Below are 27,966 nucleotides of genomic sequence, written 5' to 3' on the forward strand. Positions count from 1 at the left end.
CTTTGTTGTCCACGTACTAGTTCCTTTGCTTTTGCACCGCGCGCGTGCTCTACTCGCCATGGACACAGTATGTTTGAGTGCAAGACAAGGTTATGCAACAAGACACATTGCTGACATTGGAACAGTCGTTTCGAAGCTCCAAGATGAGCAGGCTGCCCGCACCGTCGACGCAAATAGGGGGAGGACTCACAGAATGGAGCGAGTCGCAGCACAATGCACGCATTCAGTCAACAATGACCTCTCTCGCATCTCTGAAGAACCTCAAGCGCGAGATTCCTCAGCCAGGTACTCTTAGGATCGAGCCTCTTCACGGTCGCTCCTACTGACGAACGAGTAGCATCACAATCCGAAGCCAAGCGCAAGCCTCTTTCCGATCGAGCCCTCGAGTATCCCGCAAAGCCGACGTCCCTTGCGGCTGCCCCGTCGGCCATCCGATCCAACATGAAGCCCCAGAGTCTTGCGGGCATGTCCGGGGTGAGTACCTGTCTGTTGTCATATCAATGCCACCTTGTACAATTGGCAAGCCGCCTCTTCCCATCATCTCTATTGCTTTCTTTCTCGTCTTTTCAATTGTCTCGACGAGTACATACTGCAAGGGGCCTTTGGTTGTGTTTCATGTCGAAAATTGCAATATGAGGTCGTTCAGTGCCAGTCACATTCTGCCTGCACGGAGACCTGGAGCACAAAAGCGGACGGCTTCTAGCAACCTCCCGACATGCAGGAAAGGACTTGTGGTTACTGCTAAGAATGGCATTGAAAGGCTTTCTTTCGTACTGGCGGATGATCATGCACTTGGAACTCTGCTAACTATGCTCTCAGCTCAAGCAACCTTCGGCTCCCCAATCACGACTTGGAACGTCAACATCGAGCAACTTCGCTAAGAGCGTCGGCCCCAATCGATATGCCCCCTCGAACCCCCCACGAACAGCTACTCGTCCCGGACACATGCGATCGAAGAGCCAAGCGCCCCGACCACGAACAGCTCACGGGCTTCGCGAGGAGGACAGAGATTACTCGGGGCCTAGCAATGGTATGCCGATCACTTTCCAGCCAGACAGTTCTCAACCTTTTGCTCCACTCCACAACAACAAAGTCAGAAAGGCCCAGTCATATTCAACTGTGACGGCCAGCAGAGATAGTTCTCTGACTTCGAGATTTACTCAACTAAGCCTTGAAGACGATAATTCGCCTCCCAGCGGGAATCAAGTGTTTTCTCGCCCCTTGACGCGACAGTCGTCTCTGTCATCGGTCACCTCTCAGATCTCCAACATAACCACCAGGCGTCACGACAGAGATACCCACGGCAAGATTCCTGCGTGCTCTCGAATCGACTCTTCGGGACAGACCTAGGCGGTTCCCCCAAGACCGAGCAAGGAGCAGCAGGTACAGCGAAAGCTTGATCAGTTTCAGGAGTCGCTGTCCTTGTCACCTGTCAAGACGTTTACCTCACCCATCAAGTCCCCTTGTCCAAGTAAAGCGTTTCTCACCAAGGATTCTAAACTGACATCGTATGTAGCCTGGGATGTCGACGGTCGAGTCGTGGACATGGAGTCCCAGTTCAAAGAGTTGAAGGAGATGGTCAACACCACTCTAAGCGAGCGAAAGGGGCAAGATGATGCGCTCGAACTTGCCAAGACTCGAGGTGAGTATGCCTTCACTGTGGGAGTCCAAATATTAACGGTTTTGTAGTCAAGGAGCTCGAAAACGACAGAGAGAAGCTTGACTTGAGGAATGAGTCACTAAAGTCAGATCTCGACATGGCCAGAGAGGAAGGACGTCAAATCCGACATCAGATGGAGAAGCAACAGTGGGAGCAGACACGACGAATGGAAGACCAAGAACGAAAGCACCGAGAAGTAATGGAAGACATGGCACGACAGCACAGATCAGCGGTTGACGAAATGAGACGAGAACTAGACCGACTGAAGGAGTACGAGGCCAGGAACAATGAGCAGAAAATCGAGGGCCTCACACGACAATACCAGCAGGAATTGGAAAGCGAACGACAAAGAAAGGACCGCGAAATTCAAGAGCTGCGAACTCGAATGGGCAACGAGTACCAAGACATGGGCATGGCCCTGCAGAAGAGGGAGCGGGAACTCAAGGAGGCCAACTCCCAAGTCGAAAGCCTGCAAGGGGATCTTGAGCGAGAGAGGACTCTCAAGAACAGCCTACAAGCTAACATTGCCGAGCTCTCGGCAGCCAACACAACACTGGAGGCCAAGATCAACTCGCTACGGTCGCACGTCGAATTCCTCGAGTCTGATAGCAAGGCTCAGTCTGACTCGTTTGCCAACATGGAGGCAAGACTCCAGGATGCCCTTCGCGCAGCTGAGGAAGCGCAGCAGAAGCTCATCAAGGAGGAGACGGAGCGCCGAGTCCTATTCAACAAGTACCAGGAGCTCAAGGGCAACATCCGCGTCATGTGTCGAGTCCGACCCCCTCTGGGTGATGGTGAGGGCGAGCAGGCAAAGATGTCGTTCCCTGATGACAAGACTTCTGCCGAGATTGTGCTGGCTGGACCTGAGGAGAAGAGCAGCTTGGGCAATGTGACACGGAAGAACTATCCTTTCGAGTTTGACCGAGTCTTCATCCCCGGCACTCAGAACGAGGAGATCTTTGGCGAGATTTCCCAGCTTGTCCAGAGTGCCCTTGACGGCTACAACGTGTGCATCTTCTGCTATGGCCAAACAGGATCTGGAAAGACCTTTACCATGTCTTCAGCAGATGGCATGATTCCTCGCGCCACGCACATGATTTACGACACCATCACCAAGCTCAGGGAGAAGTCCTGGGAGTACACGATGGAGGGCTCGTTTGTTGAAGTGTACAACGAGGAACTCAACGATTTGTTGACCCCCAACGAGCGATCCTCTGAAGGCCGACCGAAGAAGCTCGAGATCCGACACGACGAGTCCCGCAAGCAGACAGTCATCGTGAACTGCAAGTCAGTACGCCTTAACAGCCCGTCCAGCGTGGAGACTATGCTTGCGGAGGCTCAGAACAACCGATCAGTGGCTGCAACCAAGGCCAATGAGCGATCATCGCGTTCTCACAGTGTGTTCATTCTCAAGCTGGTTGGCGAGAACTCAGCAACAGGCGAGCGATGCGAAGGCACACTCAACCTTGTGGATCTTGCAGGTTCCGAGCGTCTCAAGCACTCGCAGGCCGAGGGCGACCGTATGAAGGAGACCCAGAACATCAACAAGAGTCTGAGCTGCCTGGGTGATGTCATTGAAGCTCTTGGACGAGGATCTGGCCATGTGCCATACCGAAACTCGAAGTTGACCCACCTCCTGCAGTACAGCTTGGGTGGCAACAGCAAGACTCTGATGTTTGTCATGGTATCACCGCTTGAGACGCACCTGAAGGAGACATTGACAAGTCTTCGATTCGCAACCAAGGTATGTAGTGTTTGCTTCATGAAAAGACTAAGCTAACAAAGAGCAGGTGCACAACACTCACATCGGCACAGCCAAGGCAACAAAGAAGATCAGAGACTCTTCATAGGAGGTGAAAAAGTCCCAGACTTGTCCCAGCAGGACCTCGTCGCCTGGGAACCCAAGGCAGCGATGACTTGATTGATTTTGTTTGTTCAAGTTGGTTCACCAAGGATAGCGCATCCGGGTTGCAGGAGTTGGCGGCGCATTATTGATTGAGTGGTTGTGTCAAAAAAGGTTGACGATTATGAAGTGTTTATGGCAGGCAGGTTTTATCTTGTTATTTCTGGACATGGGTTGGGACAGCTGGATTAAGACCCTACTCAGCTGTGTGCTTTTTTCAACATGAAGATTGTATATATCGATATGGAATGATTACGAGATGCATTGTTGAAGGGTTGGGAGTGGTTCTCTAATGGTGGGAAATGAGCAAGTGTCCTGAATCAACACCCGATTTCTCCGTCATTTTCTGCCTGCTGGTCAATCACTAGAGCGGTGCTCTGGTCGCTGCGTGGTAGTTTCGAGGGACTGCAACGTCCACAGTGAAGCCATCATGAGCGGCGGAGGATGCCTGGCTAGACAAACTGTTGCTAAACACTCTGTGAATTAAGAGACTCATCAAGAAGGTGTGCTGTAGATCAGTGGAGTAACTCTTCTCTCAATTGGACTCATCTTCTCTTGAGATATCCTTCTACTATCTTCAATGTCGCTTCGGCCACTTCGGCCAGGGGCCGGTTGCCATGGAAGTCATCCGGGGCCGGAGCCCCGCTTGGCCATCAAATGGATCCCGTCATCGTCAGGGGTCTACATCACCTCTGTTTAGCGCTCAACTTCAGCGCTTGCTCAGCTCCCGCGCGAGGCAAACCAGCCAATCAGAGTCGCCCCAGGTCATTGAATCTCCATCCATTCCGATCGTTGTCTGTCAGCTCCTTCACCATCAATATCTGCCCCGCACGTTCTTTGATACTGCTTCTATAAGCGCTCATATTCTTGGTTGATTGTGTGTTCTCATCCTTGTAGGGTTCATCTTCGAGTCAGAGTTACCAATTGCGTGATTTGAAGACGTCATTGACGCGCTGCAACTTCGGCACGCGACATTTGAAGCGAAGAACGAGAGAAGCTCAAAGACGGCCTATCGTATCTCAGCGACTAGCTCTTCGGCTCTATCGATCGGCAAAGACTTGAAGTGGCGCTCATTCAGTCTCATAGCGACAAAGCCATTGAGCTCGACGCAGGGGGAGTCATTCCCCTGCGTCCTTGACCCTCCCCATCAACCCTCTCATCTCCAGCTCGCGATCGAGCCTCTCCGACTCAGCCATGACCAAGAAACCCTCTGGCCTAGATGGCTCAATATGGTCAAACGGCCGATCTAACTACAACTCACCCGCCCCCTCAAACCGAGGCTCCCCTTCACAACCGCCTCCACTGGCATCCTCAACAGCACCTAAACCTGCCATAGCCTCGACAACGCGCTTAACACCGGCGCAGGCGTTCCATCGCTTCGAGCAGGCCTGTCAACGGCTGCGGTGGAAGTTTATCGATCTCCACGCCTCATATCAACGGGCTACGAATCCGGAGGAGTTTGGCTTTACAAAAGAGGATGCGGAGCAGAACTTCAAGGTTGACTTTCATGAGTTTTATGTGTGGATTGAGCAAGCCATCGTGTTGCTTCTTCTCATCTTTGGGGTTACAGTCTCCAAGTCTGCGAGACCTGAGGATAACATCTCCTCGCGAGGGAATTTCGGGAGGGGAAACTATGTGGCCTCCAGCCATGCGTATCATCACAACGTGCTCAAGGCGCTTGAAGACGAAGATTGTCCTGTATATAACGCACTAGGCAAGGGAGAAGTGAACCAAGCGCTATGGAAAGCCAAGGAGCTACGGAACCGATGGAAAGACGCCAGCGAGGGCAAGGAGACACCGCCACTCAAGATGTACGATCTGACGTGGATCGTGACGGAGGTGTTGCGCGGGCTAGAGGCCGCATACGGCATAGCCTCATCGCACGTCGAGCAGGAGCTGGCTCAGCAGCATGAGAGTCTGGATGAGACCATGGCTGTGGATGATGAGTGGGAGTGGATGGTGGAGCCGATGGACTGGGAGGCGGCGTGATGGTGTACTTGGTCTGGTGAGATGAGTCTGAGAGCATCTAAAGGTACTCTAATTTGTATCCTCTTTTTATCTAGGATTGAGAGCCTATTTCCTCCATCCAGCCTGCTATTAGGCCTCCTCCACTCCCAAGGTTTAGAACATATTTCCTGAATTCAGTTTATTCTAGTGCCCCATCTGTGCCTAAAGCTCGGTAAATAACTCTTAATTTTGGTCGTCAGGATGTTCACCTTTGCTTCACTCATCCATGTCGTGTTGGTCCATCGGCTGCGGCAATCTTTGGGTGCTTCACTTCAACAACAAGCATTTACTTGCCACTCTTTTCTAAGTCGCTACCACTTATACTGCCGCAACAGTGATTGTAAGCCATGTAACTCTAGATAGCTGTGTCTCTTGAAGTGACGAGAGTAATGGCTCTGCCTTGGGCTCAAGCATAGTCTATTCGATGAGCCCCTCGAAGAGGGGCTCAGGTGAAGAGACGATTCATCATCATGACGGCAGGCTCGAAGACCGCCGAATGACTATTTCAGCAAAAGGGACCACGAGGTTCCAAAGAGAATTCCTCTTCTACATCAATTGTGCTCTCGGACATCGCTCATTGAGTAAAGGTACGTACAGAACCGTTGAGGCCCACTTGTAGATCGACCAATGGTAATTCCAATTTCAGTGGGTCGATCCGATCACGATAAAAATAACGAACCTAAACCTTAATGTGCGCCACACCCAGAGTAATTCCCAACATCTCAACCCTTGATATCTTCCACCACCTTTTCATTGTCTGAAGAATCGGCACCCATAGGGCGCAAGCGCCCTTCCTTGAGTTCCTTCTGCATTCTCTCTGCGACTGTAACCGGGTTTTCTCCGGAAGCAAAGATGTTGTCCACCATTTCGAGGTCCAAGTTGCTGGTCTCCGGGAAAAACCACCAGGTCGCAACAACAAACAAATAATTGGTGATAGCGAAGATCAGGTAGCTCTTCCAGCCTATTCTCTCTATAAGGATTGGGGTCAGCATTACTATAACGAAGTTCCACATCCAATTAGAACTGATGCCGACAGCTGTGCCTCGAGCTCGAGCTTTGAGTGGGAGGATCTCGGGGACGTAAACCCAAGGGACGCAGTTGACGGAGAAGCCGAAGAAGAGCTGGTAAAGGAAGAAGAAGGCAACAGCGGCTGAGGCGCACTTCTCGCCGTTGGAAGCGTTCTTAGCCTGGGACAGAAGGATGGCAACCATCATCATACAGAACCCTAAGCCGAAGGAGCCCCACATCATCGTTTTTCTGCGGCCCATGCGGTCCAGGGCAAGTGCAGGTAAAATGGCCCCAACCATGAACATGATCTGAATACAACCACCAAGGATTTGAGCCATATGAGCAGTTGTTCCAACGTTTGTGACGAGAACAGAGGGTACGTAGTAGACTACGAGGTTAATCCCACCCAATTGATTCATTAATTGCATTCCCCAGGCCATCATGACTCTGCTGCCGGTCTTGACGCGGTCGTTCTTGAAGCAGTCGACCAAGGAGACTTGCGCCTCCGCCTCAAGCTCGATAGCAGCCTCAATTGCCTTGGTTTGCTCTATAATCCAAGCGTCATTGACGTCTTTATCATAGACATAACACATAACAGCAATTGCGTCGTCGCGGCGGCCGTGTTGGAAGAGCCAACGGGGGGAGTCGGGGAGAGCAAACACAAGGACGACGACGAGGAGCGCAAAAACGATTTGGAAGGCAAGAGGAAGGCGCCAGGCCATTGCTCCACCTGCATACGAGAGGCCGAAATCGAACCAGTAGGCAAATACTATGCCAACGCCAACAAAGAGGGACTCTGAGGCGATGAGGCGGCCACGATATTTAGCCTCACAAAGCTCAGACTGGTACCTGAAAAAGTATTGATTAGAGACATAAGAGACGCGGGAGCGAGATGGAGAGACCGAGAGACACTCACATAGGCACGGTTGAGGTCTTCATGCCAGTTCCAAAGCCGGTCACCACTCGTCCGATGACGAGATGAGGGACATTGTAGGCTGTGGCTTGAAGGGTCGCGCCAACTATAACTAGAGCCATTGCAACCCAAATGGTCATTCGCCGACCAAGCTTATCCGCGGTGAAGAAGTTGACTGTAGGTGAATGTTAGTACCCCTATTTCTGACTCGGTGGCCGTGCTTGGGCGTCCGCCCAAGCACACACGACAGAGACATAACACAATATACAAGCAAAAACAAGACACAACTCACTGATACATCCTGTCAAACAGCCAAGGTTATAGCAGGAAACGATGATACCGGTTTTGCTATCAGAGGGGTGGTCGAATTGATTGAGCCAGTCTTCATTCTGAAGAATGCCCCCAAAAACCCCTTGATCATAGCCGAACAACACAAATGCTATGAGGCAACAAATGGTTATGCCTACGCGGACGCCTTTGCCGCGGCTAAGCCAGGTCTTCATGATGATTGAGGGATGAGGGAGGGGGTGCTGGGGCAACTGACTTGTAGTGATCACGATTTCTAAACAAGGCAGTTCTTACACTACAAAAAGGGTTTTACGCATTGTATTTAAACTTGTTTGTCCATTGCGAACTACGCTTAAAGGGCTTGGAAGGCAGCGGATCCGATCCGAGTCAACGGGTCCGCTCGTTGACACTCGCTTAATCCTCCACGACGACCGCCGCCTGTCGATCCTGACTCAAGACGTTGGGCTGGATGGTACCATACTCGTATGGTGTAGGTAATCCGGGGTGATGAGGGAAAAGTCGGGGTGATCTGCTCGCAGGATGGGGTAGTACTACGTAGTAGAAGAGCACAAGGGTACGTGATGTGTGATGGCAGGGATGATTCATGTGGTCATACCCGCCCCTATCCGCTTTATTCCCATTTCGAATATTTCATTGACCAGAATCATACAGCGGGTAAAGATTGCCGTTAAGGTTTTCTCGGTATGGTGGAGTGGTTAAGGGCTGTGCTTGAGAGCGGAGGACGTGGCCGACAGTTCATATAGAAGACAGGACATAGAAGACTTATAAGATATTATTTCAATTTACGATGATTATCTACCATTTTAGGATTCATTTACGTAAAAATTTTTATTGTAATAGTCATAGGTCTTTGAGGAATTATAGCGTTCTATTGCTCCGATGTCCTGTTTGCTTCAAATTGGGCATTCCATAGGATCGAGATGCATTTGCTTGCAGGTTTGACCTCGATGTTTGTTCCATTGGGAAACCATACACTCAGCTTCATGTTACTGGTGCTATTATTTGCGGTGAGGTAACCAGCCTTGACTATTCCTTCGGCCAGACTTGGCAACAAGACATTGGCTTGATGCTTTGTTGGAGAAACCCCATGATCAGCAGACCAATACCCCCACCTACCGAAAACCGAGAATTCACTCATCCACATCGCAGCATCCATTGTGACCTGGCCCGTGCCATGTTTGAAGCAGAAGCAAGGTCCTTGGCGCTCACAGCAGGCGCCCCAATCAACACACTTGACATGACTTGCAGGGTCTCCTGGAATTCGTCATTGGGCGAGGTACGTTTCGTTCCTTGACCTTGGCAAACCAAACCCATGTGAACCAACATGGTGTGGCGCTAAGTGCGGGCTGAATCAACGACAAGGACCCAGAGCGAGTTTGAAGCGACTGGTTGTTTGTGACTGACAATGACATCAATGCTCAAAGAGACATCATGCCATTGAACAAGTGGGGATGATCACACAGCCCCGTCAGTTCCCCCAACCCTCAGTAAATGTCATAGACAAGGATCACTCGTCTCGCTTGCGCTAGGCTCCAGCTCTTCTCATTAAGCTTGTTCAAGTCTCCATTCTTGTCTCCATGCTTCCCCAACTGCCCCTCATCTCGCGTCCAGCTACCATCCATGCCATACAGGCGCACAAAAGGACGACAGAACAACGGTATCGGTTAGCTTATTATCATCTAATAAGAAGCATAAAGATATGATAAGATTGTAAAGTAGTATGTATAAGAATTACCTTTCTTTATGATCCATGGGTACTCGGTTGTCGGATGATGACAAGGTCGGGGGAGACGTTAACTACAAGGCATTGACAGGATATTTATCGTGTCGGAGAAGATGCGGGTAGCGTGTCCAGCCAATGGCAAGTCATTCACTAAAAGATACCCACGAATATGGAATCTCCTACTAACAGAAAAGGGATCGCAAACGAATGCCCGGTTTTGAGGTCAAGCACAGGGAGGCACAGTCAAGGATCAAAGCCTACTTATTTTCTACCTTATCATTATCTAACCCCCAAAAGTATGTCAAGTATCAAGTATCCCAAAGATCAAGTATCCCAGATACACGAAAGAAAGTCAAGAATGAAAAAGAAGACGTCAACTCATTTGACAAACACGCCCTTTGCCAGGAAACTTGTACTTCTTCCCCTCTTACCACCCGAGACCCCAGCGCTTACCAGCGGGAGCGCGGTACGAGGGGGGCTCGTAGGCGGGAGGCTGGTAAGGAGGTTCGGTGGTGGTGCTCGCAGTAGAGGTGTCGGCCTTGCTGGTCGTCATGAAGGTGGTGGGGGAGAAGGAGGAGGAGCCAACGGCGTCGGCGCTGGAGGCGAAGGAGTCGCTGGTGGTGTCGGGGCTGAGGGTGGAGGTCTCCCAGTCGCTCTCTGTGCCAAAGTCGTATCCATACGGGCCAGTTGTCTCTACGTCGGCGGCGCTGGTGGTGGACAAGGCGGAAGACTCGGAGAGGGTAGAGGTTTCAATGGACTCAGTAGCAGTGGGGGTGGTCTGGGAGATGGGTGTAGACAAAGAAGAGACATGAATGCTAGTCGACTCGGCAGTAATAGACTCGGTGGTCGCAACTCCAGGGGTAGATTCCCAAGTGTCAGAAGAAGGAGTGGGCAGCCACGAAGATCCTGTGTCAACGCTTCCAGAGGTGGACTCGGTGCCAGGAATCTCACTAGTACTGGAAGTTCCAAGAAGCTCACTCTCCGAGGTCTGAATACCAGTGGTGGTAGTCTCCACGGTCACGCCTGGAGTAGTCGAAGAGCTGTCCCCATTGTCAAGGAGCGAGGTAGAGGTGAAGCTACCGGGGAGAGCAGAAGAGTCGGTGTCCTGCTCAGCAGTGCTGTGAACAACGGTAGTGTTGGGGTAAATATGAGTGTGAGAGTATGGTGGGCAGGGAGTCTTGGTGGACTCGGTCTCGCTGGTACCAGAGGAAATCTTGGAGGTGGACTCGGGGTTGACAACGCTGCCAGTGGATCCAGTAGTGACAGAAGTCTTGGAAGAGGAACTTCCAATTACACTGGTGCTCTGGATGGACAAAGAGTCTGTCTCGGAGGCTGTAGCTCCAGTGTTGGATGGCTTAGAGGAGGAGACTTCGCCGGAGCTGGTGTCCTCAGGGGTATCAGTCGACTCAACGCCAGAGGAAGATTCGGCTTGGGTGATGGTGATTTGAGACGTCAACTTAGTGACAGTAGTTCCTTCAGATGAGACAGAGTCGGTAGAGAAGGTGCCCTGGTCCGTCTCAGTGCTGGCGTCCTCGGTAGTGCTGGCAGAGCTAGCTCTGGAGGAAGACTTGCGAGTCTTGATGGAGAAGCCCCCCTCGGATGTCTCTGAAAGCGTAGTAGAGCCCTCGCCGGTGGTAGATGCGCTCTCGGAGACGGTGACTTGGCTGGTAATGACTGATCTGAGAGTAGTCGTAGAGAGCTCCTCAGTGGTGGCAGTAGAGCTGCCGATGCCCTCGGTGGAGGTGTCCTGCTCAGAGACAGTGCTGGGGCTCTCACTACCAGTTGGCGCAGATGGAAGGGCAGAGGTCTCCGTGCTAGCGACCGAAGAAGTGGAGGATCCTGAGTAAGAAGTCTCCTTGCTGGAGGCAGAAGTGGTAACCTCACTCTCAGCCGAAGTACCGGAAGGCAGAGCGCTAGAGTCGACACTCTGGACAAGAGTAGGCATCGTCTCAAGGTTGGTGATAGAGGTGGAGGTCCCCACGCTCTGCGAGGGAGTGCTGGAGGAGCATCCATAGGGCTCGGTGCAGACCTGAGACTGAGAGGAAGTCACCTCAGGATGAGCGCTAGAGGCCTCCGACGCGGTGGTGGAATCAGAAACGACGGTAGTCTCAGTAGAAGCAGTGCCGGAGGAGAGGGTAGAAGGGCTAGCATCAAAAGTGGTGTTTCCAGGAAGAGTCGAAGAAGAAGAAGTAGGGGCAATGACAATCTTGGTTCGAGGAGTAGACACAACGACAAAGGTCTCAGAGCCAGACACAGAGGAAGAACCACTCGGAACCTCGACAGAAGTGTCAGAGCCGAGAGTACAAGTCATGGTCCCAGCACACGAGGTAAGGTACTCGGTCGAGGTACACTGCGAGACCACAGAGTAGCAAGACGAAGCACACTCGGTGACAGTCTCGGTAACGGTGGTAGTGTAGGTCTGAGCATGAGCGACCGAAGCCCTAGACAAGATAAAACGTCAGTCAACTTCAAGACAGGAGAAGCTCCTTTACGTACCCAAGCCCAGCAAGGGCGAAGCGAGCAAGACGAGACATGATCTCGAGAGTAGGAAGGTTAAAAAGCGAGGGTAGTGTAGGTAAGGTAACGACAGAGGAGAGAAGATGATGAACGAATGACAGAAGCGTACCAGTTGACCTGGTCTCACTGACTTGAAAACTTTCCCATCTTTCCATCCTCCTCATCCTCCCCTCTTTATACCCAATTCTTTCCCCTTCCCCAGGACACGTCCCTCGCACAAGTCTACATCTCTCGACGTCTACAGTCCAGCTGCACGCTGCCGTCGCACCGGGGACGCGAGGGACCAAGCGCAGGCCGCACGGGAATGCCGTCTCCAGTATCTTGACCCATTATCGGGACGCCGTTTGAAGGGGGGATGCTAGATTTAGCATACGGGCGGACGGCAACAGGCGCCAAGTTTCGCATTTCCGTTGATCTACAGTATTTCGACTCGTTTTGACCAGACGCCATTGTTTGCCTTGTCCTCTCCATCAGCGCAAGCCCGTTTCTTAAAATAATCTTTGACAGCCTATACATGCCTCGACCCGTGGTGGGGGCCAAGTCGATACTGTTCAGCCCTCGGCTTGGAATTAGCACTATTATACACTCTGAGCACAGGTTGAGTCAGTCAGACGTGCCACGGTTTTATCACGCACAACTACGCAGTTGGTATCACGTCTACCACGGACTATCCCGTCTGCAACAAAAGTGCCTTTTTTGATAATCCATCATCGTTTACAAAAAGTCAATCAAGCTTTCTTTGACCGTGCAGATCTACGGTGCAGCCAGGGCCCCCGGTACCTGCGTCCAAACAGCCACAATGCACACTCCCGGTCAGCCCGTCACACAAACGCGCAGCAGTGTCGCAGATACGTTGTCCCAATTCTATAATCTTGTCTTTGTATGGTTACACACAGCTCACCCCCCAGTCAGGAGAGGCTGGGAGTGACAAGCAGCATTAGAATCTTGGCGCGTGTGTGGCTGACGGTGAAAACATGCATATCTAGAGCCTCGATTCACCCGTGACAAAACGGGTAGACGGCAAATCCGTTTTCGCCCGTCCTTTTCAGCTCCGAACGGAAGACTGCATGGCACGCGGGAGTCAAAATGTGACTCGCAAAAGGGGGAGACAACAACATCGCACGGCAATTAATCAGCACCTTGTCACAGAATGGGAGGCTTATTTGGCGGTCAGAAAGTTACGCAGCGTCTGCCGGGCGAGGCATATGCTAGCCGTGGCCTTGGTAACCAGCCGAGACTAAGGGTAGAGTGTCAGACGTTGAGCACGTTGATAGTGTCACTGGGAGATAAGTGATGGAGAATGACAACATTCAGCTGAACAAGTCTTGCCATGCTTTGTGCGTGTAGGACTAATCCCACCAAAGGGAACGTGAATCTACATTGTTCACCTTGTGAAGTTGTTTAATGCTGTGTCCCTGCTCATTCTTTTCCCTCGACCTCAAGTCAAATGGAAGCCCGCAGAACCTTGAAAGCATCCTCCCGGGTACCGGCAAACCGCGCCTCAGATGTCTTCCAGTTAATGACGTTCCAGATGTTGTCGACGTAGGCAGCCTTGCCGTTGAGGTACTATCCAACCCAGTCAGCTCCCCGACCCGATATGTGATGAAACTTGTGTTACTACTCACCTGCAGGTAGTAGGCATGCTCCCACATGTCAACGCCAAAGATGGGCACCTCACCCCCGACGACGGGATCCTGGTCCTTTGTGGTGACGATGCGCAGGCCCTGGGTGTCCTTGACCAACCATCCCCAGCCACTTCCCTGCAGACCCAGCAGAGTCTTCTTGAAGGTCTCCTGGAAAGCCTCGAGGCTGCCCCAGGTCTTGGAGATCTCGGCGACAAGGGTAGGGGCGCTGTCGGGCTTGGAGTCTGGGGAGCTGGAGGGGCTCAGGTTCTCCCAGAAGAGAGAGTGGTTGATGTGGCCGCCTCCGTTGAACTTGATAGCTGACTGGAGGGCGATCTGGCCGGCAATATCGTTGGACGATGTGGCCGAGGCGTATGTCTTGAGGGCGGCATTGAGGTTGTTGACGTATGCCTGGTGGTGCTTGCTGTGGTGGAGCTCCATGATCTGGGCCGAGATGCTAGGCTCAAGGGCCTGTGATACAGAAATCAGCTCATTGTCCGGGGTACTGTGAACAAGTCCGAGGTGTGGTGTTGCTCACATCGTAGGCGTACGGCAGCGCCGGGAGAGAGTAGGTTCCAACAGACATGACGGGCAGAGAGCAGGTATTCTCAGTCAGAGAGTATTGTTCAAGACAGGAGAGAGAGAGAAAAGGTAAAGACGAAGAAGAAGCTGAGGCAAAGAAGAGGGGTAGAAGAGGGAGCTGGAGGATATGGAGGAACATGACGGAAGGATAAAGACCGACACGGCAATCAAGCACCGAATTGCGTCAGAGGGGTAATTATTAATCCTATTCATAAACAAAGGAATAGCATTATCATAATTCATTTATCGAAGCGCAGGTAAATCTGTTCAAGAGGTCATCAAGGTGCTCAAACTTGCTCACCGTGGATTGCCCGATTCGGGAACAGCGCTGCCAAATGCGGTGCTGTGATTGGCCAATGTCGAGTGAGCAAGTTTGGCGGACAAAGCGGTTCCGAGCTATGAAACTCTGGTCTGTGTGAGTGAGAAACTATGAGAAAGATGGCATGATGAACTGTCCTTTAAAGCTACATCTGCTCTCTTGTTCTTCTTCCAAACATCTTCAACATCTTCACAACATCAATCATCATGTGTGGCCCTGACAACTCCAACCGACCTCGAGGAGGTGCCCTGGCGGCTCTCAACCCTCCCGTCAACACAACCACCTCCAACCTCTGCGCCGACCTAGCCTTTCATACTCCTGGCTGCCCTGGAAACTCAAGTGCAACACACGCAAGACTAACGCCGAGCGATGAGTGCGACATCAAGAACCTCTCAGATCTCCGTGTCGTCATCCAGTAAGCCAACCTCAACTTGCCCTACTCTCTACGCATACTAATACGTGAATAGTTCCAGCGGCGACATGACAAGAAAAGCAAGCGACTGTGGGCTTTTTCGCCAATTCGCTCTCCCAGCTACCAAACCAACACCTCGAGACACCTTCGTCGAGCTTCCTCTGGAAAGACCACTGTCCCTAGAAGTCGGCAACGATGGCATCATCGGCCGTCGCGTGTCCCTCTACTCACGCCTTGAATCTGGCCAAGATAAGATCGTGGCCGAAGGCATCGTCGGGTTCAACTTTTTGAGCGAAGCATCATCACCAGCCCCATCTTCACCATCGCCGTCAATCTGAAGTGCTGTGTTGAAGATAGACCATCAAGGTGTCGCCGCTACCCGGTGTGGATTGCAAGATGGCCGATAACACACTGTAAGGATCGAGTCGGCCCATGCATGTATTAGCAAAGAGGACATCATCATTGGGGCTACGGGACAGTGACAATCGTTGCTGTTTAATCATGGCGTGTTCAAGGACGAAGGCATCACGGAACAGGGACTGCATAGCTACGGAAGGCGCATAAATCACGGACTGCTTTAATTTTTTATGAATAATTAACTATGAATATTTGCTTCTATGTATTCAGACAGAATTACCCTGTTAGCCATGTAAAGAGTTGAAGAACCTTGATGGCTCCATGGCGTCAGCGTCAACCCTATACAAGGCACTCAGTCCTCTCAATCTGTATTTCCGGTTTGACTGGGCGGCTTGACTTGAACTTGAATGATTCATGCTAATGAAACTTGCGCATGAGCATACGCTGGCCTTCATTCCTCCAACAGCTTTTATCTACATCCAACAAACCACTTCCTTGGCTCGCGAAACAACACTAACGGCACGCTTACATCGGTCAGCCAGAACGAGCACTCACCTCCCTCAACTTCCAGTGCATTTTATAAAGAAGCTTCCCAAGTGTTTCCCTCGGGCGTCCCAATACACGGTTATACACCGCAGAGCTAGGCCAGATGAGATGTTTCTAGATTCCAGTAGTGGTCCTAGCATCCATCCTTGCGACGGCGCTGAAGAATCGAGACAGTATCTGCCTGCCTATCTATTCCCTGTCCCTTTCTCGGCGCATGTAGCGGAATCAGGGGAGTTTCAGAGTAACCAGAATACAAAAGGCATGCCCTTGCGGGTTTCTCTGCGAGTGCAAGAGACTCCATCCAATGTCTTTAAGCTACTGTTCTCAGTCTCTTGCAGGGTTCAGCTTGCATCAAGAGCAGATAGGTTACATCTCAACAAGATATTAAAGAGGCGATCAAAACACCCTTCATACGTCTTTTTTGGACCGAAATTCTGTTCTTTCTTTAGGATTCTTGCTATATCATGGCACTCATAATGTGTGCATCGTGTCCTCATGATGACCTCCTTGAGTGCCCCATCGCGACGTCGCACCAAACAATCAATCCTCGACCATGATTAACACCACAATTATCCATCTCACAATCAATCAATCACTGTCATTCCCAAACTAACACATTCAACACATCATCACTTCTTTAGTGGCTGCCTCCTCAGCCAGTCTCGCCGCCCCTTGCACAGCCACACGACCCAGCCACGACGACAGCTCACTACCAGACACTCCCCAATCCATCCCCAGCCCAGCCTCGCTGGTTCACCGCGCTTCGCCCACCAACCAAGATGTGAAAAAACCAAACTTTTGGGCGGTCCCCGAGCGGGCCTGTCCCTTTCTCCCTGAATCACTTTCCTCGGTTCGATCCTTATTCAAAAAGGGGCTGCTGGGTCTCTCTTTCTCTCTCGTTTCAATCCCCAGTTTAAACACCGACAGAGGACCACTCCAAAGACAACACCAACGATGCCCTTTGTCGCCAACACCCCCGAGTCCCTCCTCTCCCGCTCCGACTCCAAGAATCCATCCTCAACATGCCGCGGCATAACCTCCAACGGCCGGCCCTGCCGTCGCCCTGTGCCCGCAAAGCCAGCAACCTCGAGACCCAGCACGCCCGACCCCCGCGACGAGTCCCTCTACTGCTGGCAGCACCGTGAGCAGGCGAGCATGTCTGCGCACTCGAGTCCCGGCCCGAGAGCCACGGCGACGCCTATACTCGAGGGACGCACGAGTCTTGATACGTTGGCTGATAGGCTTGGGTTGGTGGAGTTGCAGGATGAGAAGAAGAGGAGGCAGAGGACGGATAGTGGAGGACGGAAGACGAGCAAGCCAAAGCCAAAGCAGACTCTTTCCTGCTGCTTCTGCTTCTCCATCCCTCTCGAGGAAGTTCCCGAGACTCGTCCAGCGCGTCCTCAACCGCGTCCCGTTCAGCGAACCTCCATACCCGTTCCTCCGAAACGCAACTCCAAGCAGCACCTATCCGCCTCGCAGGATACATCCCCCGGCAAATCCTCCCGCCGATCTCGCAAGTCGACAGGCTCGCAAACAGGGCAGATCAAGAACTTCATCCCCGATTCTCTAGACACGACAACTGCCTCTGCCCTCATGACAGAGCTGGCACGTCCATTCGTAGATTCAGAAGAACCAGGCTTCATCTACATGTTTTGGCTCACGCCCACCTCCGACTCGACCTCTCCACCCGTCGACGCCGCTCGTTCTCTCCTATCACCTCCATCGCCATCCCGTCCTTCACGATCCCGCCGTCCAAGCGACGTGGTCTCCTCATTTGCAGCCACAGACCCATCAACCGCCCGCTCCACCATGCTCCTCAAGATTGGCCGCGCCTCCAACGTCCAGCGCCGGCTAAATCAATGGCAGCGGCAGTGTGGACATGAAGTGGAGATGCTACGGTACTACCCTTACCTTCCCGGGTCGCAAGAGTCGTCGGGCGTGGTACCACATATGACGACCCACGTGCACCGTGTTGAGCGGTTGGTGCACATTGAGCTTGCGGGTATGGGACTCAAGGCAAACGGCGGCAAGTGTGAGGCGTGTGGAAGGGAGCATAGAGAGTGGTTTGAAGTGGAGGCGACGAGGAAGGGCATCAGAGCGGTAGATGGAGTTATAAGGAGATGGATTGAGTGGGATGAGACGAATCCATCAAGTTAACGATGATGATGGCATGATTTATAGCATAAGCGGGCGTTGAGTTACAAGCATATCACGAATACACGAATCACAAGTACAAGATCAAGTCACACTCATCCGTAGACCTGAGAATGTTACGTTTAACCAGACCCGAGAACACGGCCTCGGCTTCAGTAATTCAATCACTTATCCACCCATTCGCGCCTAGTCTACAAAGCAAAAGCACCCCACGCCGTCTACTAACAGATACTCATCAATCGTAAGAATACTCTTCGATCTTGTTCGAGGAACGTTACCGCCTCCACCTCGCGACGTAGTGCTACACGAACCGCACCTCGTCGAATAGACCCGCCCTGACTTGGACCAGACTCGCCAGTTCGAACAGGAAGGATTGTAGGATGATGACGTTGGTGACGATGTGAGAGACTGACACTGTGACTGGAGGCTCCTTCTCGGTCTTGGTCTCAGGGGTTGGGGGTTCGATAATCTCTGGTTGGACGGTTTCTTCTTTGCGGGCGACATTATCGGGAGCCTCGGCCTCTGGGGCCTCTGGGGTCTCAGCTAGAGCCTCAATTGGAGCATCAGCTTCAGGGGCATCAGCTTCAGCAGAATTGGCAACCTCCTTATCCTCAGTTTGAGCGACCTCTTCGACCTTGTCAGTCTCTTCAGTCTTGGCAGTCTCCCCAACCTCGGATTTAGGAGCCTCCTGCTCAGGGGAAACGGCTTCAGCAGCCCCAGTCTCGTCACCCTCCGACTCCGTTTGGTCCTTGTTCTCAGCATCAGGGGACGCCGGCTTAGCATCTTCAGCTCCCTCCGCCTCTGCCGTCTCGACAGGCTCCGGCATCGGCTTCTTGTCAAATGAGAGGGGGATGGGATCAATTTTGGGTTCTGGCAGACCAACCCTCTTAGCAAGAATGGTCTGGTCCATGGCCGCAAACTCTGCCATCTGTCGGGCAAGTGCCTCCTCCTTAGCCTTCTGGACTGGGTCGGTGTGGTCCCGGCCCTTGTTCGGAGAGCGACTACGTCCGGGCGTGCCTCGTCCTCTGCTGTGCGAGAGCTCCTTCGAGGGAGCCAAGCCTGACTTGCCAAGTGTCCCGCTGCCACTTCCAGAGCTTCGAGACAGCTCTTTGCGTCCTCGGGGACTGTTAGGACGGCTAGGCGTTCCCAATTCTGAAAGCAGACGGTGGGCTAGACCCTCCAGCGCCGAGGGTCGAGACGGAGATCCATTACGGGAAGCCTCCTCGAGGCTTCGTCGATCGGGCGTATCCTGCTGCGCGGGGGTAGGCTTTGGAGTAGGGCCCGAGCTGTGCAGCATCTGATCCGCTGTCTTAAAGGCATCACGCCGTTGCTGCACCAGTTCTTCAAAGCGAGGTATGGTCTGCTTGTATGACAAAACCTGCTCCTCCAATAGCTTGAGGACGTTGAACACTCGCGGCAAAGAAGCTTGTGACCATTGTGGCCGTTGTCGGCATCTTTCCATGGCCTTGAGCTGCTCCTGCTCAGGAGACGTCGGCGGCTCTTCAAGGTCTTCGTCCATCTCGGTGTCCACTGTCTCTTCATCGTCATGCCTGCGTTGCTTCTTTTCATCCTCGTCATACTTGTACGTGGTTGGGTTACGCGCCAGCCATCCTTCAATCTTCATAAAACCGCAGATGGCTAGGTTCACAAGTGTTTCCGTCACAGAAAGATTGGTCTCCACCGGGTTAACAAAGAAGGTCTCGAGAAGATCCAGGAGCGCATTGAGAAGGGGATCATCGGGTCGGAGGGTATGCTCTCCAACGTCCCTGGGAGCTCCAGGGAGGCTGTCAGGGAGTCGCTGGTTGGTTGTCGACACCCTTGGCGCAACAAGCTTAAGTGAGCATGGGTGGCTTTCAAGTTTAGACATGGTATCCCTCAGAACAGCCTCGTACACCTCGTCAAAGTTGTCGTCTCCTCCTATTGTTCCAGCCAATGACATGATGTATTCGACCTCTTGCTCTTGCGCTCCAACTGTTCGAACCGTATTCTGAAGAGGGAGGATCTCGGTTTTGAGAAGAGTAATGACAGCATATCGATGGTGTCGCTTGAGAATAGCCGACACCAGCTGTAGAGTGACGTGAATTGTCTGCTGATTCTGCGACCTCAGGCACGCAAGAATGAGATCCACGAGGTTGAACAGCAAAGGAGTAGCCGTGATGTCAGACTTCTCAGCTAGCATGGTAGCAAGATCCATCGACTTGCGCTTTCGTGCCTTGCTAACTGAGGAGCTCGAACCCGGCCGTCCAGAAGATACAGAATCGGGCAGGGCCAGGAGGTAGTGAAGAATAAGGTTAATCATATCGGGGTGATCAAGGGATTCGAGGATGCGTCGTAGATAAGTCAATACAGCCACTGACGAGCCTCCATCAATATCGGATGATTCGAGCAGTGAGGGGTATCTAAGCTGTTAGTAGGAATCAACAACATGTCTAAGGCCCACTCACAATAGCTGTTGTAGAAAAATAACTTGAAAGTGCTCCAGCAGAGTCGACTTGACCTCCACCGACCGACAGTGGTTCAAGACATCCTGCCAAAACAAAAGATGTGATAGAAAAGTCTCAAGGTGGGATTGAAACTCGGGGGAGCACGAGCTGATAATCTCATAATTAGAAGTAGGATGTTCGTAGTCGGAGAAGGCGAGAATAGGGGGTAAGTCATGGGGGAGATGGTCGATCACCAACTTGCGGCTCAGCTGGCTGTACAGAGCACCAAGACCCGTGGCCATCAATGTCGACAGGTCGCTCTCAACAATCCACTGCTCTAGCGGTCCAGAGCTCGACGCCGCCTCGATGATGTAGAGCAAGCCCGTTCGTGCAAAGTCGCCCACCTTGCCCTCATGATGGATATAGTCCATGAGGATGTAAAACAGAGGAAAGTCGGCTCGTTGGGTCCGCCCAACAAATGCTTCGCGATTATCCTCGTCCTTCTCCCTCTGCTGGAGCGCCACGCCGCGGTGCGTCTTGAACCATGCTGGCAAGATACTCGGGTCCAGCCGAATCTTGGTGGTGATGTTGAATGCGAGCTCGACAACGCGTGACTCGGTATCCAGGCCGAGGCGCACACTATTAACGCCGGTGATGCGGACGAGGAGGTTGGTCAAGCTGGCGGCAAAGGTCTGGTTTTCGACGAAAGCCTCCTCTTCGCTCTCAATCAGAGTCGCAAAGAAGAGGACAGCTTCCTTGATGATCCACTCATTGTACGAAGTCGTGGCGATCTTGCCGATGGGGATGTAGATCTGCTTGAGCGAGCAGTACTGGATGCATGGGTGCGGAAGAGGTCGGCGACTCTCGTCGCTTAGGATGTTGGTGAGCTCTTGGAGGCGGATCTCGAGTGTCTCGGCAGCGTCGCTATCTCGGGATAGGTTGGACGAGGTCCTCCAAGTCGACTGGGTCGGTCAGCAAAGGTGGCATGCATGAGGGCACGTTGGCGGAATCTCACAAGTAAATGGCCGTATTCCTTCTCGAACCGGTGAAGGCGCTTCGCAGGATCCTTTGCCTGGTCCTTGCGGGAGCTCCCGGAGGAGAGGGGGCTCAACAGGCGCGACCACTATCATGACGAGGGACAGTTAGCTACCTAGGTAGGGGAGGGGGACCCCAGATCTGCGGGTGAAGCACGTCTACGGGAGACTCACAAAATCCATGGCGCTGTTGGAGTCATCTCCAGGCGACTATGGTGAGAAAAGACGTGACCTTGACCGCATTCCGCCGCGGGGGATACTTGTAAGTTGTCGTGTTGAGAGCTGGCGTCGCTGTCCAGTCTCAGGAGGCATGTCCCTGGAGGGTGTGGCTGTGGCTGAAAAGTGTGGCTGATGTCGAGGTCCAGGGTAGAGGGCGTTGTTAGACTCTTTAAGGTCTGAACAAGATTGGGGTTTGGGGATGCATTAGGTGTCTAATCACGATGTTGTTTAACTACTTTCATTATCTTAACTCTTTGCCCTCTCTTTGATTCCTCCCTTGCTCCTTTAGGTGTAGTGGACATGCGTTGAGATGTGCGATCAAGGGCCACGATTTAATGCGAAGGGTTCCACGCGGATGTTTGAGGCTCTTGACACAACTTCATGCGACATCATGCGAAAGAGTAAGCCACAAAAGCACACTCGCTACCACAAAGGAGGTACATTTCTCAAACCAAGCTGTGCCAAGTAACCCGCCGCTAATCGGCCATTCCAAATCCTTTCCCCATAGCGAGGAAGCATTTAAGCAGCGTGCGCTGTCGACATAAACGAGATCTCCCGTGCCCTTGCCTCAGTTGCTCGACTTGGCGCATTGTTTCCTGATCTCTTCAAATCTCTTCGACAGGCGGTCGATCCGTCTTTCGTGAACTTCGAGCCGCATGCAGTGGTTTTGTCGGATCCTGCGCAGGTCACGTTCCATCGCTTCCCGCTCCTCCTCCTCCTTGCGCTTGAACTTGTCCATGAAGGCACCGGCATCCCGCTTCCACTTGTCGAGGGTGGCGGACCCCTTCGCAATCTTCTCGTCAACGACGGATGTGACGCGGCGCTGGAAGCCCAGATACTGGCGCTCCATCTTTTCAGGGCGATCATAGTAGTGGCGGTCCTGTCAAAGGGGATTAGGGGATGAACAGGCATGGAGGGAAGGACGAGAAAACCCACGGGGACTTTGCGGTGCTTGCACCGCTGCTTAGCCTCCGAGGGAGGCGTCTTCTGATCGGTGGTGGATGCGGTCTTTGGGCCGGGTGCGTCCTTGTCCGAGGGCAGGGCAGTGCCGGCTGGCCCAGCGCCATCTCCCGTGCCATCGGCCTGGGCATTCTGCTGTTCGACAAAAGCACAAAGTTCTTGGAGTCGCTTCTTCCTCTCGTAGTCTCTCCTGCGCCGATGAGGGTTCTTTCGGATCCGAGCGCGAGCCATGGTGGTGAGTTGGGTGTCTGATGCCCAGTGCAGATTCAGGGGTAAATGGGAACTGGAGAGTGTTATCTTGAAAACCAGGAAAATATGACCCAGATGATGCTGCGAGTGCGTTGACTGACATGAGCTTACTGAAAAATAAGAACATGAGTGTTTTTGGTTGTTGTGCGGAGGTCAACCTCCGGTGCCAGTGCTGGCAGTGCTGGCCAGCCGACATCACCACCTCCTCACTTCAACCTCACTTCAACCTCACTTTCTGCCGCCCCGCGCAATCAGCCCGCGAGTCTTCTCCGATAGACCAGTGGAGACTGTCCAGATGTCACTTGGTGTGTTCTGGGGCTGGAATGCGAGGTTCAGAAGCGCCTGTCCGAACAGGATCCAAGTGCATATCGAGGTGCAGACATACTCAGCTCATGGACTCTTGGCTGACTGGATGTGAACAGACGACCTCTACCGACCTCACGAGCACCGCCTTCGGCGAGGCTGCTCGTCTCGACGCGCGACTGGAGCGGATCGAATTGAAGCATACCAAGGCTCTCGAGAGCCACGCCGAAGAGATTGAACGACAGGCCGGCGCGATCGGCGAGATGGACGAGTTGATCCTCACCTGCGGCAGAGAGTTCTCGCGTGTGGAGAGCGATGCCGATAACACCAACGGCATGCTGCTACGTTTCGAGCGCCAGATCGAAGAGCATGCCACAAGGCAGGACGCCAAGATCAACGAGCTGGCAAAGACCGTAAGTCACCTTACTCCCAAGTCTTGAATCACGACCAAGCTGACTGTTTTGCCTACCCATAGATCAGAGACCAGGGCAGACGGCAGGACATGCTGTAGGACAGTAATGCCAGCAGACTGGCCAGACTTGAGGAGATGATGGCGAGCCTCATGAACAACCAGAACACCGAGAAGCTGGGCAACATGGCTGTGTGAGGGACTCGGAGGTTGGAGAATGTGGTCTTGTTATAATGATGCATGATGATGATACCCCGATCAAATGGCACACCAAAGGTAGAATAATCGAGCAATCGAATGTGTTGATCATTTCACGACAATAATCTCTTTGTCCCCCATCCTTTCCAGTGACCGATAAAAGCCTGCCTCCCCGAGATGATGGCCGTAGCTGTGCCAGGCGACGCGACTGACATGTGAAAGGAGGAGGCTGAGTGAAGCCAGACACGGCGGCTGTGATTAACAAAGCCGACTGTTAATAAACTGGTGACCATGAGAAAAAGGGAATGACGAAAGATCGAAGACAAGGATTGAGGCCACTTGGGACAATGATTTTGTTGGGCAAGGGCCAATATGACGGCGATCACCGCCCAGCTCAGTCAGCCCATAGTCAGAGACACACCTGTCGTTAAGAGCCATGCGGATATGGAGAGTATTTCTGATGTTAAATGGTTAATGGAATCGAATGGAAAATATAGACGCGACAAGCCAGAGCGGGAATAATGATTTGGGAGATGAAGTAATAGTGGGAGATCTCGGCACTGGTCGCGATTCAACCACCACGGCCTGCTTTGCCAGCGGGATAAGTATCCCAGCAACCTCACGCTAGCCGTCACTTGGTCAAGCTGGCTTCATCTCTCTTGACGTCCATTTACTCAGGTTGGCCACTTAGCGGTCTTGGGCATCATCATCATCTCCATGTTCTGTCCCAGCAGAAAGCTTGTTTGGAAGGCGTCAAAGAGACACTGGGAAGGATTCCTCGCACGCCCACACATCCTGAACCTTGTCAAAATATCATCGCCTAGAGCAAAAGCGCAAAGGCCTCGTCACTGTGGCATGTAGTCAAATCCAAGCTGGGTTAGCTTACCCCGTCAAGACGAGGAATGAAGGGTCCACCCCATTCACCTCTGCCAAGACTACAGGATCTGTCCAATGGCGGCTCAACAAACATCAGAGACAACAAAGGGAAGCGGTCACGGTACACCGCCTCACGCTGGTCGGGAAATCATATAACAAAGGCACTACTTTTATTCACCTGCAAGAGCTATTCACAGCCTAGCCATCTCGAATCAAACCAAACAGCCGCTTCCACCAGTTACAGATCTCCATCAAGTCCAAACGAATCGCTCACACAGCTGTGCAGACACTCAAGGGCTTGTCGGATCACCGCTGCTGCCGGTGCTACCGCCACCGCTTCCGCTGGCCCTGGTGCGACTCGCCCAGATGTGTCTGACTCGATGAGGCTCCATGGGTGGCGACGCATACTCCTCATCGCTCGACTGCGTGAAGCCGCTGACGTTACTCAGCATGCTGGAGCTGCGTCCTCTAGATCGGGTCACTCGTGGCTCAAAAGACAACGCAGTCGGCGGGGGCTGCCAAAGCGACATGGACGGGAGTGCAGGAGCAGAAACAGAAGGAAGGACATCGCTCGAACCCTGCCAGAGACCGGTCGGGTAGTGCGGAGGAGCTGTGGGATCAGGATTCCAAGTACTCGTCGTGGTCGTGGTGGGTTGGAAAGGAGGACCAAGGTGCGGGTGGCCTGCATCAGCCAGCTCATACGCCATGCCGTTGGCCGAGTTGATGAACTCATGGAAGCTCTGCAGCTGCATCTGGGCGTTCCTGATGTGCTCAGCCCGAGCCGCGTTGTCAGCACGGACTTGGGCAAGCCGCTCATTGTAGTTCGCTTCGATGCCGGCTACATGCTCCTGCCAGACATTACGCTCCTGGTTGCGTCGTTCGGCTTCGTCAAGACCACGGTTGTTAGCATCGGTGATGTTGGCAAGCTCGTTCTCAACCTTGGCAATGCGCGTGGCGACCTTGTTTCGGCGAGTGTTGAGGTTGGACTTTTCAACCTCCTTGGCCTTGATCTCCTTCTCCAGTCCGACCTTGTGTTCCTTGAACGCTTTCTGAGCCGTATCAAAAACCTTCTTTTCACTGCTGTATTGTCTCTCGACTCTCTTCTTATGCTCGAGGAGGTCAGGCGAGTGGTCAAAGTTTTTGAGCTGTTCAGTAATCTCCTTGGTCTCCCGCTCGGCTTGCGCTTTTCCAAGTTCCTGTTGGCGAATCTTTTGTCTGAATTTTTCGTCGTGGTTTCCGGCAGACGCAAGTTGGTTATCCAAAAGCTCGTTGTCCTTTCTGAGACTGCTGGCCCGGTTCTTAAACTCCTTTCGAAGAGTCTTGAGGCGTGACTTTTCCTCGTTGAACTTCAGCTCAACCGCAGCAAGCGAAGTCCTGAGAGTCGTGGCGGGGGAATCCGGTCGGAGAGAACGCTGTCCATTGGCCACGGGAGGGGGGACACCGTCCGCCTCTCGCTGCGTAGCCTGGACGGTCCTGATGCTGGTCGAGAAAAGAACCTTGTCCGTCTGGCTGTCTAGAAACTCGCACTCGTACTTGGAAGCAGGTCGGAGTCCGTAAATATCGCCCGTCCAACGCACACCCTCTCGTGAATCCTCCGGGGATTCCTCAATAGGAAACATGCGCGTAGGCTGCCAGACAGCGTTGTTAACCCGGACGTAGAAAGGCTTCGAAGTGTCGATATTGGAAGGTCGCGAGTCCTCGCCTGAAGACTCGACGGATCGCGGTGCGTCGTCATCGATTTCGGGGAAATGGCTGGTGCTAAAACATACTTCATCGCTTCCGATGTAGGATATCCATATTTGGCTGGGTTGGTTGTTGAAAGGAGCGTTTCCAAGGTTGTGAATGTCAGTTGCGTTAGTCCCAGCCGACTCTGAGGCCGCATGGGACAGCTCATATTCCTTCACTACAACAATCTTTGTGCTCGCTAGTGCCGCCCATAGTGGTTGCTGTAGGCGAACTTGAGTGCTTTGTTTTCTTCTTTTTTTGCTTGTTGACACAGGAGGCGCTGATTGCAGCCCTGTCTCTGTATCGGGCGTCGCGAATCCTCCCTCGTTGGTCGTGTCACCTACCACGCTGGGCGGCTTCCCGGCCTCGGGATCGCTGACTCCGACAGAGGCATTGGCCTTTTCGCGCCTCAAATACCATTCTCGAACATATCGTACGATGCCCTGTGTCAAGATGTGTATAGCCAAAACGCTCCTCACCCACCCATATGCACTCCTCTTATCGTACACGCTCGAGGTGGGGTTGAGAGAGCTGTTGAAAACATGAGGGATTCGCCAATGCTCCGGGATGTGGCGAGCCACGCGACCCCAGTGAGCTTTAGTTCCTCGGAGTAGATGATGGCCAACCACCCACATGAAGCATGTGGTGAGTCCTCTCGAAGTCCCGTCCCTCGTGCTGGTCCCTCCTCCTAGAGTAATGGCAATGACTGGTTTGGCGAAATCTAGAATTGCATCCTGGATCGGACCCCACAGGAAAAGCCATATCAAAAGGAAGAAGAAATCCATACACAAAACTGTGACCAAGGACGGCATAGTAGAGTTTCCGTCAAAGATCTCGGCGAGGTTGATGTTCATGCCCGAGCTGGTCGTGACGGGAGGGACAAAGGTGAGGAACGTGAAGATGGTGTAGATGACCGTAAGCGAGAGCGACGGGACGTGCATGAGGATGATCAGAATCGCGAGCGTATCCTGCATGGGCAGAGTCTTGAGGACGGTGGTGGCGAGATCGAATGGACCCGAGTCGCGGTGAACGTCGGCGTTCTTCATGGCATTGACATCGATCTGACGGTGGCCGGCGTCGACGACACCATTGGTGCCGCCGGAGTTGGATGAGTCGGAGGACATTTCGGATACGGCGCCGAGCGAGGAGCGGCGGGGATCGTCGTTGGCGCGAGAATCGTTGGAGGCATCATAAACGCAGTGCTTGTAGGAACCGTTGGTGAGGCCGTTGGCTGGCGTCGACTGCCCTGCAGCGCCGGCGACGCCTTGGTCGGATCGGCGAGCAGAGCTGTCGAGCTGCCCTGAGCCCTTCTTGTCTGAAGATCGCTTGGCCGGGCCTACAAGGCCATTCTCATGACGAGTGTCGCGGTGACTGGCGGCGCCTTGCTGTCGCTTGCCCGAACCTGGAGCGCGAGGCATGCGCAACGACTTTGACCTCTTGCCACAGTCTGACGAACCCAAGCACCTCTTCGGACCAGGGCCGGCAGCCGGGGCAAGCCTTTCGAGATGAAGGGCTTGAAAGGTCGAGGGATTTGGCTA

The 27,966-nt window shown here is 52.9% G+C and overlaps 10 protein-coding genes across 10 annotated transcripts; 4 read left to right on the forward strand and 6 right to left on the reverse strand.

Moving 5' to 3' along the window:
• Positions 1-58: 58 nt before the first annotated feature.
• Positions 59-3,510, forward strand: NCS54_01243000 (Kinesin-like protein; the record flags this gene model as incomplete). Its single annotated transcript, XM_053157663.1, has 7 exons — positions 59-67; positions 126-285; positions 338-474; positions 820-1,030; positions 1,517-1,642; positions 1,690-3,404; positions 3,451-3,510. 7 exons carry the CDS (start codon positions 59-61, stop codon positions 3,508-3,510), a joined length of 2,418 nt encoding a protein of 805 aa, XP_053013638.1.
• Positions 3,511-4,757: 1,247 nt separating this feature from the next.
• Positions 4,758-5,552, forward strand: NCS54_01243100 (Hypothetical protein; the record flags this gene model as incomplete). Its single annotated transcript, XM_053157664.1, has 1 exon — positions 4,758-5,552. One exon carries the CDS (start codon positions 4,758-4,760, stop codon positions 5,550-5,552), a length of 795 nt encoding a protein of 264 aa, XP_053013639.1.
• Positions 5,553-6,292: 740 nt separating this feature from the next.
• Positions 6,293-7,994, reverse strand: NCS54_01243200 (MFS domain-containing protein; the record flags this gene model as incomplete). The annotated part of the gene is made up of 3 exons (XM_053157665.1): positions 6,293-7,427; positions 7,495-7,666; positions 7,784-7,994. 3 exons carry the CDS (start codon positions 7,992-7,994, stop codon positions 6,293-6,295), a joined length of 1,518 nt encoding a protein of 505 aa, XP_053013640.1.
• A 1,956-nt stretch (positions 7,995-9,950) lies between these two features.
• On the reverse strand, positions 9,951-12,057 carry NCS54_01243300 (Hypothetical protein; the record flags this gene model as incomplete). Its single annotated transcript, XM_053157666.1, has 2 exons — positions 9,951-11,964; positions 12,020-12,057. The coding sequence occupies 2 exons, from the start codon at positions 12,055-12,057 to the stop codon at positions 9,951-9,953; spliced, it is 2,052 nt and encodes a 683-aa protein (XP_053013641.1).
• A 1,426-nt stretch (positions 12,058-13,483) lies between these two features.
• NCS54_01243400 (Hypothetical protein) lies at positions 13,484-14,383 on the reverse strand (the record flags this gene model as incomplete). The annotated part of the gene is made up of 3 exons (XM_053157667.1): positions 13,484-13,606; positions 13,666-14,133; positions 14,201-14,383. The coding sequence occupies 3 exons, from the start codon at positions 14,381-14,383 to the stop codon at positions 13,484-13,486; spliced, it is 774 nt and encodes a 257-aa protein (XP_053013642.1).
• A 374-nt stretch (positions 14,384-14,757) lies between these two features.
• NCS54_01243500 (Hypothetical protein) lies at positions 14,758-15,313 on the forward strand (the record flags this gene model as incomplete). Its single annotated transcript, XM_053157668.1, has 2 exons — positions 14,758-14,978; positions 15,031-15,313. Exons 1-2 carry the CDS (start codon positions 14,770-14,772, stop codon positions 15,311-15,313), a joined length of 492 nt encoding a protein of 163 aa, XP_053013643.1. The 5' UTR covers positions 14,758-14,769.
• A 1,519-nt stretch (positions 15,314-16,832) lies between these two features.
• Positions 16,833-18,035, forward strand: NCS54_01243600 (Hypothetical protein; the record flags this gene model as incomplete). The annotated part of the gene is made up of 1 exon (XM_053157669.1): positions 16,833-18,035. One exon carries the CDS (start codon positions 16,833-16,835, stop codon positions 18,033-18,035), a length of 1,203 nt encoding a protein of 400 aa, XP_053013644.1.
• Positions 18,036-18,333: 298 nt separating this feature from the next.
• Positions 18,334-21,672, reverse strand: NCS54_01243700 (Hypothetical protein; the record flags this gene model as incomplete). Its single annotated transcript, XM_053157670.1, has 4 exons — positions 18,334-20,431; positions 20,477-21,417; positions 21,471-21,578; positions 21,664-21,672. 4 exons carry the CDS (start codon positions 21,670-21,672, stop codon positions 18,334-18,336), a joined length of 3,156 nt encoding a protein of 1,051 aa, XP_053013645.1.
• A 604-nt stretch (positions 21,673-22,276) lies between these two features.
• On the reverse strand, positions 22,277-22,899 carry NCS54_01243800 (Hypothetical protein; the record flags this gene model as incomplete). The annotated part of the gene is made up of 2 exons (XM_053157671.1): positions 22,277-22,588; positions 22,645-22,899. The coding sequence occupies 2 exons, from the start codon at positions 22,897-22,899 to the stop codon at positions 22,277-22,279; spliced, it is 567 nt and encodes a 188-aa protein (XP_053013646.1).
• A 2,094-nt stretch (positions 22,900-24,993) lies between these two features.
• NCS54_01243900 (Hypothetical protein) lies at positions 24,994-27,846 on the reverse strand (the record flags this gene model as incomplete). The annotated part of the gene is made up of 1 exon (XM_053157672.1): positions 24,994-27,846. The coding sequence occupies one exon, from the start codon at positions 27,844-27,846 to the stop codon at positions 24,994-24,996; it is 2,853 nt and encodes a 950-aa protein (XP_053013647.1).
• Positions 27,847-27,966: the final 120 nt, after the last annotated feature.

Source organism: Fusarium falciforme, chromosome 10 (genome assembly GCF_026873545.1).
Source record: "Fusarium falciforme chromosome 10, complete sequence".
NCBI lineage: Eukaryota > Fungi > Ascomycota > Sordariomycetes > Hypocreales > Nectriaceae > Fusarium > Fusarium falciforme.